Raw genomic sequence first — 14,658 nt, 5'->3', positions numbered from 1 at the left:
GTGGTGTTATGAGCCATCAAATCTCAAAAATACACTTTTTCCAAAATGTTTCCACAATTTTGGCCACTAGTGTACATTTATAAACCAGTCCTTGAAATATAATAGTGTTATTTTTTTCAATAATAATTTCTGTCTGGAAGACTATGTACATTGTTGACTCTTCATGAAGAAATTATCAGATGCATTACAGATAGGTGCCCAGTTCATAGGCGTCAGAAAGAACTGGGAAGAATTTTCTTTCTTTTTTTAAAATTTATTTTAGTTCCATCATATTCTGATAACAAAATTAATCAAAAGTCTTACGATCTTTGGATAATGGTTGTTGGGGGTTTTCCGGGCTGTTTTCTGGGCAACAACCATCGTTCTCCTGCCGTGAAAGCCTTCGACAATAGATCTTTGGATACATTTAATTTCATCTCTACAATTCCATCATAATTATACTGTTTTCACTACGCTATTATCACTATAAGTCTGCATTCTTTAATTCTAGTACTTCTTTACTGTGCTCATTCATTTGATTGTATTCTACTAACATATAGTTGCGTCTCCATTTTTTCTACTTCCATTTAACCCATCTATAAAATGGGTTCCATTTTTGTTTTCCGTCATGTCCATTTTTTTCTTTTATTAATTCTGTCAGTGTGTCTATTTCTGCCGTCTCTAAGATTTTCTCAATCAATTCTTCTTTTGTTGGTATATCTGTGTTTTTCCAGTATCTGGCATATACTATTCTTGCTGCTGTTATTATATGTATTATCAAATATCTATTTTCCCTATTTAATTCCTCCGGTATTATATTTAGTAGGAGCATTTCTAGTTTAAAAGGTATATTTGTTTCTAGCACCTCTTGCAAGAACTCATATATCCTTTTCCAGTATCTCTTCGCTTTTTTACATAGCCACCATATATGGAAAAATGTGCCCACTTTCTCTTTACATTTCCAGCATTTATTGGGTACTTCGTTGTACATCTTTGCTAATTTTTCTGGTGTCACATACCACCTATAGAACATTTTATATAGGTTTTCTTTAAAGGTGGTTGACTTTGTTATTTTGATGTTTACTCTCTGTAGCCATTGCAGATCTATGCCGTGCCCCAGAATTTGTTCCCACTTTGCCATGTGCACTTTTAAGGTCTTATCTTCTGTCTTCAATTGTTTCATGAAGGCATATAATTTTCCTATCAGTTTTCCATCTGTCTCTAACAGCAGCTTATTAAAAGGGCATCATTCCATGTAGAATCCCTGTGTTTTGTCTTTAGCAAATCTGGATTCTATTTGCGCTCTTAGCCACCATCCTGTCTCTATGTTCTGTTCTTTTAGTTCTTCTGTTGATTTTAGCTTACCATTCTCCCCCAATAGCGGTTCATAGGTGTGGATATTCTCCCACCTTAGTAAATTTGGTTGGGTGAATGCTTCCACTGGTGATATCCATCTTGGTGTTTTGGTATATATTTGGGGTTTTATTTTCTCCCAGACATTCATCAGGGATTTTCTTATTATGTGATCCTTAAAATATTTATGTGTATCTTTTTTTTGGTACCAGAGGTAGGCACGCCATCCCATTTTAAGGTCATGCCCTTCTAAATTTAAAAGACTTGGGTTGCACAATAAAATCAATTCCTTTATCCATACCAACGTACAGGCCTTGTAGTATAACTCCCAGTCAGGTAGGTCACCTCCTGCTTTCTCTTTGGAGTTCTGTAGGACTTTGAATCTTATTCTTGATCTTTTACCTTGCCATACGAATTTGGAAGTTATTTTATTTAATTCTTGAAAATATGATTGCTTTCTTATAGTTGGAATAGTCTGAAATAGGAACATGAGTTTTGGTAGTATGTTCATTTTGATTGAAGCTATTCGGCCCAAGAGAGATATATGCATGTCTTTCCATTTATTCAGATTTTCCTTAACTTCTTTTAGCAATTTCTGATAGTTCTCTTCCATTAAGGAGGAAACCCTATTATTATGTGAATTCCTAAATATTTCACTTTTTTTCCCCATTGAAAACCGGATTTCTCCTTTAGCTTCTTAATTTGTATTTTTGTCATATTGGTAATTATTTTTGTTTTTTGGTAATTAAGACTCATTCATGCCATTTCGCCAAATCTTCTTAGTTTCTCCATCAAGGGATCTATCGCATCTGTAGATTCTTCCAAAATGCATATCAGGTCATCTGCAAATGCTTGTATCTTATATTCTTCTCCTTTTATTTTTGTTCCTTTTATTGCTTCCGTCTTTCTAATTTCATTGTTTAGCACTTCCAATGTCAGGATGAATAGAAGTGGTGATAGAGGGCATCCCTGTCTTGTTCCTTTTTCTATTTTTATACTTTCTGTTAAGTCCCCATTCACACTTATTTTTGCCTTTTGTTCCATATATATCATTTGAATCATATTTACACATTTGGCTCCATATTTCATTTTCTTTAGTTGTTCTACCATGAACTTCCAGTTAATGTTGTCAAAGGGTTTCTCTGTGTCCAAAAAAATTAAAGCCATTTGTTTTTCTGGATGTGCTTCGTAATATTCTAAGATGTTTAATACTATTCTAACGTTATTTCTTAACTGTCTTCTTGGTAGGAAACCCATTTGGGAAGAATTTTTTAGCTACAGGAATGTGAGCTTAGCAATAAGAAAAACTGCTGGAGTGTATGTGTATAATCTGCTTTCTTTAAATTTTTCAAGAGAAGATTGAGAGGAACCATTTTCCATATTCAGCCTAATCGTGGGATCTGCTCATTTTCATGTGGGTGTTTATGAAAAGGTTTTCCTGGGTGAGATTCTTTTTTAAAAATGTAACTTGTGGTTAAACTATCCATAGATCTTTTCTTTTTCCTCAGAGTACCCTCTCTAGGAACTAGGGTTGCCAGGCCCCCTCAACCTCCGGGCGGGGGATAGGGGCCTGGCACTTACCTTGGTAGAGAGGGGGTGCATGCGTGCAAAGCGTGCGTGCGTGCACCCCCACAGGGATGATGATGTGACTTCAGAAGTGACATCATTGCGTGGCCCCTGGGAGCACATCCAGGCTCCACAGGGGCTCAAAATGGGCTCAATCCGCACTGAACCAGGCCCGTTTTTGAGGCGCTGTGGAGCGCAGGAGTGCTTCTGTGCTGCGCAGCACCTGAAAATGGGCCCGTTCTGCCGCGGATCACGCCTGTTTTGAGGCGCTGCAGCGCACAGGAGCATTCTTGCACTCTGCAGCAGCTCAAAACGGGCCCATCTCAGCGCGGATCGGTCCTGTTTTTGAGGTGCTGTGTAGCACAGGAGCGCTCCTGTGCTCCGCAGCGCCTCAAAATGGGCCCAATCCACGGCAGAATGGGCCTGTTTTCAGGCGCTGTGGAGCGCAGGTGCACTTCTGCACTCTGCAGCGCCTCAAAACGGGCCCGATTTGCACCGAATCGGTTGAGGTTGAGGGGGCCTGGCAACCCTAGTTCCTAGAGAGGGTACTCTGAGGAAAAAATGATGTCACTTCTGAAGTCACATCATCATCCCTGTGGGGGTGCACGCACGCACGCTTTGCACGCATGCACCCCCTCTCTACCAAGGTAAGTGCCAGGCCCCTATCCCCCGCCTGGAGGTTGAGGGGGCCTGGCAACCCTAGTTCCTAGAGAGGGTACTCTGAGGAAAAAGAAAAGATCTATGGATAGTTTAACCACAAGTTACATTTTTTAAAAAGAACTCTCCTGAACTCTGCAGCGCCCAAAAATGAACCTGTTTTGTCATGGATCGGTCCCATTTTCAGGTGCTGTGAAGTGCAGGAGCGCTCCTGTGCTCCACAGCAACCCCGATCCGGGCCAAAACGGGCCCAATCCCAGTGGCTGCTGTGCATGGGAGCGTGCAGCACCACGGGGAAGCCTGCAGGAAAGGTGCACGCCCCCTGCTGGTTAGGTAAGTGGGGGCGGGGTGGAGGGGGCTGGGGCGGGGATCCCCGCCCCCATTGGGGGTCTGGGATCCCTACTAGGAACAGATGTGTGGGAGAGGGTGGCATGGATCCAGCCTTCATGCAACTTGGCTGGCTCTTCCTCCAATGGGTTCCTTATGCTGGAAGAAAGCTTAACATTTTGGTTAGTGGTAAGATGGAATAGGATCTGCCCAGGTTTCGTCTTCTGTATTCCTTACCAGTTAGGGTTTCTGTTGAAGTGCAGAAAAACTGCTTATCTCTGTTCTAACAGACAAGATCTATTTATTAACAAGCTCTTTAAGCCATACAGACCTTCTTGAAATGAAGAATGGAAGAAATGAGAGTGTAGGAACCTAGAAAAAGGTAAAAATTCATTGAAACACTAAAGTTGAAGAGGGTTCAGACCAAGACTGGCAGAAGAAGAAGAGGAAACAGAACAATACTGTACATGGGGAAAGCAAAGGGAGCAAGAATATCTAAACAAATACTCACACTAAAACGATCAAAGGGAATTAATATGCATGGGACACTAGCCACTATGTAAGGTGAACATATTACGTCACACTCTGTAGACACCTGTCAAAAACTACTTAGGGAGATCAGGGAATATAGTAAATTTTCAGTCCTTTGTAGTGGATAAGTTTGCTCTTAGTGCTTACTGCATGACACAATAATTGTATTGATGATTTACTCTGGAATTGTATGGAACATTTTCACTATTGCAGGGCTTTAGTTGCCTGTCAGGGACATTGACTGCCTCTGTTCAATCATGAGCACAATCTTCTGCAGAACTTGTGTGGTATTAATTCATGTATTAAGCTGACCATAGTGTCAGGAATTTGAGACTGATACCAATTACAGTTTGCCAAGTACATGCTGGCTGGTTTTTCAGCTAGTTTTATGATCTAGGAAGTCCTGTAGAATTGATAGGAATTATTCATTATATGTTGAATAAAATTATTGTGTGAAGTGGGTAAATGCATCTTAATGAAAAAAATTCTATCTCTTTTAGGTCATCCATTTGATCCTCACTATCTCATAAACAATGCCGTTAGTAATGTGATATGCTTCCTTATCTTTGGTAATCGTTTTGACTATAATGATCAGAAATTCCAGAGATTGCTTCATCTGTTAGAAAAAGCCATACATGAAGACGTTGGATTCTTGCCCCAGGTGTGGTAAAATGCTATTTGATCAGATTAACATATTGAGAAACTGTGAACCTAGAATGTCATTTTCTTTTTTAATTTTAATACTAGCTCCTTCATGTGACACCTTTTTTGTTGCACATCCCTGGAGTGGTACAGAAAGTCTTCCAACATCAAAAGCTTTTATTTGACTATGTAGCTCAGTTTCTGAAGGCACACAAAGAAACCTGGAATCCTTCCTATAAGAGAGATATTACTGATGCCTTTTTAGAAGAAATTGAGAAGGTAAGGTATGAAACGTTAGGGATGAAAAAAACCCTGCTCATTTCTCAGAATTAATTTAGAGATTGCCAAGTTACATTTGTGGATGGCACTATAATATGAATGCCCTTCGAGAGTGATTAACTATAGTGTTATAAACAAATTTGCCACACTTTGGAATTCTCTGACTATTCCTGTATAAATTGCTGTTAGGCATCTTCTGGTGGAGTCCTCTGTCTTGTAATGTTTTGGAGTGCTGTCGCTCATCCAACTAGTTTACCTCTTCATTACTGATTCCTCATTACAGGCTTCATCATCTCTACCATGCATATTTGGAATGCACAGTTCAATGTTGTCACATCAAGAAGGAGTATTCCTACAAATTATGGGAGAGAAATAGAGAACTCAGCACAGGGATGCTGGTTTTAGCAGCAGTCTCATGACATTTGTAATATGTAATATGTCTCCAGGGTATTCCTACTGAATGTCTGTCATGTTCTACCCACTTACTCTCTTATCAGAAAAAGAAGGAAGACAATAGTTTCAATGAAGGTAACTTTCCTTTGGTAATGTCTGACCTATTCGCTGCTGGCACAGAGACCACCACTACCACACTGCGCTGGGGACTGCTCTACATGATCCTCCATCCCAATATCCAGAGTAAGTGGTATATTACTAGTAATTATTTTAGGGACCATCTATCTCTATATTAGCTTTCTTCTGTCCAGTAATATCTGAAGATGCCCTGAAATGAACTGAGGTAAAAAGCAAGAGCCTTCTCAATATTGGCCCTAATATTCTAGAAGCCTACCAGAGCCTGGGAGCAATGTCCTAAAATCCTAAAAGTCACTACAAAATCTTCAGGTTTTTTTTTTTAAAAAAATAACAGGCTTCAGTATGTATGATTTTGAATATAATGTGTGTGTTTTATAGAGGTTTGGGATTTATTTTGTGGATAGCATATTTCAAATGGATAGCAATGAACAACGAACATCATGTTCATTTTTTTTCTGTTCGTGCCCATCTCTATTAAAAACTTAGAAGATTAAATGAATCCAAATTAAAGGGCCCAGTATTAAAATTGCTGAATATTAGGACATAAATATATATCAATATACAACAAATATATTTATTACAATTTATTTTAAAAACAATTACAGGCCCAAATATAGTCTCAGTTCAGATTAAAATCAAACAGAAATCTCAAAGCCCTTCTGTGACCCTGATCAAATGTGTTTCAAACTTATGGCTTTCTTCAGTGGTCAAAAATAGCTATTATGCAACCCTGACCAAACACGCTGAAATGCATTTGGTCAGGGTCGCACAAGGTCTTTGTTTGAGATTTCTGTATAATTTTAGAATCAAGGTTATATTTGGGCCTGTAATTGTTTTTAAACTAATTTGAGTTAAATGCATGTATTTTTTGGTATATTTATATATATTTATGCCCTATATTCAGTAATTTTAATATTGGGCTCTTTAATTTGGATTCATTTAACCTAGGTTCCTAATGGACATCCATCCATCCATCACCACAGTCTCAGCCATGCAGCCATGTCAATGCTGCTATATTCAAAAGAATGGACAACTAAGCATGTCAGAGACAAGAGTGTTATGATAGCCAGCATGCCTGCAGGGCCAGTTTGATGTATTGATTAAAATGCTGGACTAGGTCCAGGGAGACCTTGGTTCAAATCTTCCCTTTCCGTAAAACTTCCTGGATGACCATAGGGACCATTGTTTTGTCTCAGTACAACCTATCTCACAGGATTGTTGTGAGGATAAACTGAAGGAGTAGAGAGTGATTATTGTAACCCAGAACTCCTTGGAGGAAATGTGGTATAAAAATGAAATAAATAATGAAATCTGACCAATGTTTTTCAACAAACCATCATAATCTAGTAATATTAATCCCAGTAATTAATATTACTGGTGGTCTTCATATCTCTTCAGTACTATCATAAAAATGGGACAACAGTGTCTACAAGTGTTTAAAGGCAACCTGTGAAATAAATCTTTCATTCTTATTACTCAAAAGAAAATGTAGAGCTCTCCAATTCTGCAGAGGTATATGGAAAATGCAACAAAATATTTTTTCCAGGCAAAGTCCAAGAAGAAATTGATGAAGTAATTGGCAGGAACAGGTTACCCAAAATGGAAGATCAGACAAACATGCCTTATACCCGAGCTGTGATCCATGAAATCCAAAGATTTGGGGATATTGTTCCAACTGGTATATTCCATATGACATACCGGGATACAGAGTTGGAAGGCTTCTTCATCCCAAAGGTATGATGGGGTTGGAGAGGAGATGTAATCAAGTGAAACAGGGACTTCATCTTTGAGTCATCTGTGCAGGCACACAATAGGCCTGTGCAGGCACAGGCCAGTCATGGAGAGAAGTTTCTACAGCTTTCTAGAGTTTTCTGAAGCTCTTATGGCACGCTGCCCAGTTCATTGCAAGATGAAACCTTCCTGCCAAAACTCTCCCGTTGCAAAATCATCACATAAGAGTGCCCTCTTCCCTCAGTTGTTCTTTTGCCACCATAAAGAGAGGTTTGTCTCTTGTGACACTCTTCACTGAAAGTCCTGTAGGTTTACCAACTCTCACCTGAGGTAAAAAATTGTCCCAAATGTCTCCAACAGAGTTTTTATTCACTTCTGTCATGGCTCAGAAGTCTTTATTCAAGAAATACAAAGACTGGTGCACGAAGACGATACTGATGAACACTCTTTGTGTCTTTTATGCTTGGGAGAGACCCATAATGTCAGTACTTACACAAATTGTCAAAAGTTTACTCCCAAAGCCTGCTGTGATAGGCCTTCAAGGCTGAAAGCTGCACAGTCTTCTGTATACCTTTACTATTGTCACCTTTTCTCACTTAAAAGGCATACCTTTGAAGTCTCTGGAGACAGAACCTCTCTAACCTAACACTCTGGAGACAAAATAGTAAAGAGTCCAGTAGCACCTTTAAGACTAACCCACTTTATTGTAGCATAAGCTTTCAAGTGCCACAGCTCTCTTCATCAGATGCATCTAACTCCTCTGGATCTATGACTCTGGAGACACAAATCCTATCTGACTGGAATGGAAACTCTCCTTTTTTCGCTCTTTGCCTCCCGCCGGGCTTCTCCAGCCTTTCCATGGATCCTGATTCACTACTTACACACCAAACAAGACTAAAGAGGACTATGGTTGTTGTGGGTTTTCCGGGCTGTATTGCCGTGGTCTTGGCATTGTAGTTCCTGACGTTTCGCCAGCAGCTGTGGCTGGCATCTTCAGAGGTGTAGCACCAAAAGACAGAGATCTCTCAGTGTCTCTCAGAGATCTCTGAGAGATCTCTGTCTTTTGGTGCTACACGTCTGAAGATGCCAGCCACAGCTGCTGGCGAAACGTCAGGAACTACAATGCCAAGACCATGGCAATACAGCCCGGAAAACCCACAACAACCATCATTCTCCGGCCGTGAAAGCCTTCGACAATACATCTAAAGAGGACTGTTTTTCAAAAAGGGCAGGACTTTTGCTCATCTGTCACAGTGATCCAACACCAATATCTCCCAATGATGATAGGAGCTTTTATTTGGAGCAAATACTGCAGATGATGTCATTTGTTCCAATGTGAAACCATCAGATCTAGTTCTCTGGGTGCTACACAGTGACTCCCTAGGGTCCAATGCCTTTCTGGTCTTTCAAGCCTTCTTCGAATTATCCAAAAGAACTCTGGAGTAAACTGTGCCCACTCCTACCCTGCCTTGCAAGAATGAGTCAATGTATAACGTTCATCAGGAAGTTTTCACACCCAACCCACAACTCCATCGAAGTGAAGTTTATGTAGTCCAAGTAGAGATCTGATACCCACTTGGCCCCAACAGAGAAAGCAGGCAGGAGATTAGATGCCATAGGGCATAAAGTGTATTCTTGCTTAGCTCTGACTTACAGGATATCTAACTACCAACCTATAATGGGAAGATACCAGATTTTTCTCTGGGAAAGGATGTCTCCTAGAGGATATGGTCCTAGGCAAAGTCCTGCAATCTGAAGTCATCAGATTCTCATAGTAACAAACTCAGCAAAGCACATAGCGGATTATAGCAGCTGAGCCCCAGCCTCCTCTTTGGTGTCCTGCAGACATGTTTAGCTCAGATCTACCTGTCTCCCTAATCAGACCAAAGGGAAGGGGGAACACCTTCCATCTGAAGATACTGAGTTATTCAGTGCCCAAACGGATGAAGCCTTAGACCACATCTGGGGGGAAAATTAACATCTAAGAGCCAAAACACACGAGAAGAAATACCTAGATTCAGCACGTGTTCTCTTACCTCAAGGTTTGCCGGGATCTGTAGGCATCCTGGAAGCTTAAAGTTTAGCATTTACAGAGCAGCAGGAAGGGAAATACAGGCGCCTGTATTTCCCTTCCCCTTCCTGCTGCTCTGTAAATGCTAAACTTTAAGCTGCCAAGACACCTACACTTCCCAACAAACCTTGAGGTAAGAGAACAAGTTTAGCATTTACAGAGCAGCAGGAAGGGGAAGGGAAATACAGGTGCCTGTATTTCCTTTCCTGCTGCTCTGTAAATGCTAAACTTTAAGCTTCCAGGACGCCTACAGATCCCGGCAAACCTTGAGGTAAGAGAACACGTGCTGAACCTAGGTATTTCTTCTCGTGTGTTTTGGCTCTTATTATTATTAATAATTTAGCTATAACCGTTCAGTGGAAATTCCAAAACAGTAAGCTTCTGATTAACAGTTGCTGTGGGGAAACAGCAGCAGAAGTCTATTGCCACCATGCCTGGGTTTCCTGGAAACATCTAGCTGGCTACAAGAAAACATGATGGTCGATGAGATAGCCTGTTGGTTTTTGTAAGTTACAAAAAGCATTCAGATGCTCTTTAAGTGCACTTGGGCTTTCCCCATTGGTATCGAGGATAGTGAATATATCCCAGAATGGGCCTTTAAACCTTGATGAGAATATCTCCTCTTTCCTTCATGAAACTACACCCCTAATGCAAGTAAAGGGTTCTGTCCATTGTGAGGCTGACTTCTCATTTTCAGCCATTTTATAAAATTTTGTGCATCTTTTAGAAAATGAAGTAACAGTTGGGTTTAGGGTGAAAAAAACCCAGAATAATATAGATGAGTTTATATTAATTTCAAAATCTGTTTCCTTAGTACAGTAACAATCTTTTCATGGTCAGAGCTCATGGTGTAAAATTGTTGGACCTATTTACAGCCTGTCTGGTTAACACCCTCATCTGAACAACAGTGTAATTTTAAACAAACTTAACACCTTTCTGAATCCATTGAAGTCAATGAACTTAGAGGGATGGAACTCTGCTTAGGATGGCATTGGAGGTCTCATAATTATTAAAAGAACATAAGGGTCACCGTGCTGAAGGCCGGAGATGCGGAATCTTCTACCCAAAGTGGCCAATCAGGTGCTTTAGGAAATCCCACCAGCAAAATCTGCAGACAACACCCCCCCCCCCCGGTTGAAAAAATGACTATTTTTTCCCTTCCCATCACATTCTAATGCTGCAGCCACCCATTAAACAACTGTTGCCAAGTACCCCACCCGCTAGGCTCTACAACAATCGCATTTTTGTGTTTTATAAATGAACAGGACAATAATCCTCGGCTATATTAGCTTTATTTTGGAGGTTAAAATAATTGAATGTTGGATTTTGGAGTTCATTTGTACCCTTCTCTGTTGTTCAACTCACATTTACCATTGTTCATTTTTATTTTAGACACTATTGAAAAGTAGCTTCATTATATACATTCCATTGTATCACTTAACCTGTAAGAACTTTCTAGTTAAGGTATTAGCCTAAAAGGCTAGGGATTCTAACATTTTAGTTCATAAGTGAAATGAAGTTGGATGTAAGGATCCCACAGTGCTTCCTTTGGAAGTGAGATATAGATAAAAAGATACCATGAATATTTTTCTTCAGGCCAGTTTTGAAATGTGTATGTGTATATATTCAGGGCACCACAATTATCACCAACCTGACATCTGTGCTGAAAGATGAAACCATGTGGAAAAACCCGCACCAATTTTACCCAGGGCACTTCCTCGATACCAATGGGCAGTTTGTCAAACAAGAGGCTTTCCTGCCATTTCCTGCCAGGCCTCTTTCCTGCCAAAGAGACGAGCAGCTCGGAGAGCCAACTTCAAATGATTTTTCCAAGGTTTTGGTAGAATGAATCAGTGTGGTGTGGTGGTGAGACTTGGAGTCGAACCAGGGGGACTGAGGTTCAAATGTTGACTCTGCTGTGAAACTTGCATGGTGAGCTTGGGCCAGTCCCACATATTCAGACTGATTTACCTCACACAGTTGTTTTGAGAATAAAGCTCTGAGCTCCTTTAAGGAGAGGTGGCATAAAAATATGATCGCTCTCTCATGTCCTTACCAGTAAAGGAGATTTCTCTGAGGTGTCAAGTCAACTAATTCTGTGATGTTCCCCTAAGTTCAGACCAGTATCAATCTGAATCAGATTGCCCAAGTGTCCAGAAAATAGCCTTTCAGGCCAGTAGAAGTTATAGTATACAATTATTATCGAAAAATATGACAGTGGAAAGCCTGCAATGTATGAGTTCCTTGAAGTCTGAACCTGCTTATCAGCAGAGGACAATGGAACTTACCATGAAGGTTCCTTCACAGACGTTGTTGATCTGAGTCATTTGTAGTTTCCCTTCCTCAGAATGCTCAAAGCAGATCACAAAAACATTTAAAACCAAACAATAATTCAGGAATTTTAGATGCAACATTGCTTTCCACCCCTATTATTTTGAGGGACTGTGAAAAATATTGGACATGTTTCCAAGATGTATTTCCAGTGTGATGAGGGAACACATGACTGTGTGCATGTGCTTCTCCCTACCCTCATACCTCTCCTGCGCCAGCCAGGTGAGGGGTGTTGGGGTGGGGTGGCAGGTGGGGGTGCAGTTTTCCCTGCCCCAAGTAGGGGGAGAGGTTAGGGTTACCAACCCCAAGGTGGGGCCTGGAGCTATCCTAGATTTATTTATGTCATTTATAGTCTACCTTTCTCACTGAGACCATTACATAGTGTGAGATTAGCATAGTCAGTATCAAGGACATTTCAATAAACAATGGGAAAAGGTAAGTAAATGCAAGTTTACAAAGACATAACATTAGCGAAAATTTAATACAGAGTTGAAGAAATGCTGAAACAGCATAAGCAGTTCTAGGACTGACATTAGACAACATAGAACTACCCAGTAGGGTCATACTTAAAGTAACAGGTAGTACATAGGAGCACATACTTAAAGTAACAGATAGTGCGAAGGCAACATAGTGGTCATCTCCAGTCTGCTGAGATGTTCCCTTGGAGGAAATGGCAGCTTTTACAGCATCACATACCCACTGAGCTCCCTCCCCAAACCCCACCCTCCACAAGCAGGACCCGTAAATCTCCAGGAATTTCCCAAGCTGGAGTTGTGAACCCTAGTGGAGAAATAAATCTGCAATGTGTCTTGCCTCCTCCCCAATAGGAGGAAAGAACACTCATCCCAGGGAATGGAGGCTAGCAACATCTTTGTCAGCTGACTTAAATTCTGGGCTGAGCTTCTGCTTCTCCCTTGTTACAGACTTGGTTATGGCCAGAGGCATGAACCTTTGGTGTGAGGTGAAAGGCTTTTGGCTCTTAGCCTTTGTCCCTCAGTGACCTAGGCCAGTGGATCTAGGATTAGTCCAAGATTTTGGAGTACTGTACGTGAGGGTTTTTTGCTTAGATTTTATTTTTATATTTTGTAAGCAGCTTTGAATCCTCCTGTAGTGAAAACTGGGGTAGAAATAAAATCAATAAAATACTCTCCTCCAAGTGAGATTTATAGCCAACATCTTTGGCCAGAAGGAAGAAGAGCTGGGGTGGATTGGGTTGTCAACTCTGGTTTAGAAATTCCTGGTAATTTGGGGGTGGTGCCTGGGGAGGGTGGAATTCGGAGAGGGGAGCAGCTCAGTGGGTACGTGATGCCAAAAAGTCCACTCTCTGGAACTCCTATTTTCTCCAGGTGAACTGATCTCTGTAGCATGGAGATCAGTTGTAATGCCAGGGGAACTCCAGGCCCCATCCTAGGGGTGGCCTTTTCAAGTTCACCAATAAAAATTAGGAGTTATAAGGAATGACCTGCAGTAATTAACTGCAATTGACGTTTGGCTTGGTGTCCTCCTCCCTCAGGTCGCCGTTCCTGTCCAGGTGAACAGCTGGCCAGAATGGAGCTTTTCCTTTTCTTTGTAAGCCTGCTTCAGCAGTTTATCTTTCTTATCCCAGAAGACCAGCCTAGACCAAGAGAAGAAGGATACTTTTCTTTTACACATGTACCTTACCCCTATCAAATCCAGGCTATTCCAAGATAAGTGCAGATGTTTGCATAGTTCTTAAAATCATGCAAATCCCCTTACAGTTTGAATAAATAAAGCAAGCAGTCTCATTAGCACACATCTATTAAAAGTAATCATTTTGTGTGCTTGTTTGTGTTAAACCATTATTTGTGTAACAGTTAATAGAACAGAATGTTAAAGGCAGTATAAACTACATACTATGTTTGTTTTTGAATATGCAAAGTGCTTGTGGCAGCTCTTGGTAGATTTAACAAGGAAGTGAAACAACATGGACCAATGTGGAATTTTGTGTGAGATGAGAATACTCTATATTTTTCACTTAATAGTCTAAGTGTTATTTTAGAGATGATTGTCCTAGGAAATTGTGGCAAGGTTTGATAAACACAAATCTCTCATTTTTGATCCAAGTTAGAAATGGCTTTAAAGGCGAACTCTAGAGCTGGCTGTTTTTCTTCCCACTCTTTTTTCCCATTGATATTAATTGCACCCCCACTCCTTTGGTTATTCTTTTCCTGAACCCTTTCCAGTGCTATGATAGCCATTTTCATATGGAGCAACCAGAATTATATACTTTACTCCAGTGTAGCCACATTGTATTGTAATGCTATTTTATTTTCAGTCTGTGTCCTAGTTATTTCCAATGCTGAGTTTGTTTTTTTCACCTCTGCTGAACTCTAAGTCTTCATTGAATTATCCACCATAACCCCAAGAGTATTTTATATCTTGGTCATCCTTTGCCAGTTCAGACACCATCAATGTATATTTCAAGTTAGCATTTATTTGCCCCAATGTATATCACTTTTAACTTACAACAAACTTCAATTGGCACTTTGTTTCTCACTTAGCCAGTTTTGAGAGATCATTTTGAAGGTTTTCACTATCAAATTTTGATTCTTGCAGTGCTACATAAATGGCAATATTTTTGTCTCCTCTTCCCTCTATTGTTCTCTATGCTCCTTGAAATGTTGTTTCCATGGATCAGT

At 40.4% G+C, this 14,658-nt stretch overlaps 1 protein-coding gene across 1 annotated transcript in view; it reads left to right on the top strand.

Moving 5' to 3' along the window:
- The window catches only part of LOC129335663 (cytochrome P450 2D15-like), a 36,406-nt gene extending 22,719 nt beyond the window's left edge, over window positions 1-13,687 (top strand). The window contains exons 4-8 of the mRNA XM_054988402.1: window positions 4,914-5,074; window positions 5,161-5,334; window positions 5,832-5,970; window positions 7,412-7,599; window positions 13,512-13,687. Of these exons, the coding sequence (XP_054844377.1) occupies window positions 4,914-5,074; window positions 5,161-5,334; window positions 5,832-5,970; window positions 7,412-7,599; window positions 13,512-13,571 (722 nt within the window). The 3' untranslated portion in view covers window positions 13,572-13,687. The remainder of the gene's footprint in view (window positions 1-4,913; window positions 5,075-5,160; window positions 5,335-5,831; window positions 5,971-7,411; window positions 7,600-13,511) is intronic.
- The last annotated feature ends 971 nt before the right edge of the window (window positions 13,688-14,658 follow it).

This window comes from Eublepharis macularius, chromosome 9 (genome assembly GCF_028583425.1).
Source record: "Eublepharis macularius isolate TG4126 chromosome 9, MPM_Emac_v1.0, whole genome shotgun sequence".
NCBI classification, from domain to species: domain Eukaryota; kingdom Metazoa; phylum Chordata; class Lepidosauria; order Squamata; family Eublepharidae; genus Eublepharis; species Eublepharis macularius.
This window is presented reverse-complemented; position numbering and strand designations above follow the sequence as displayed.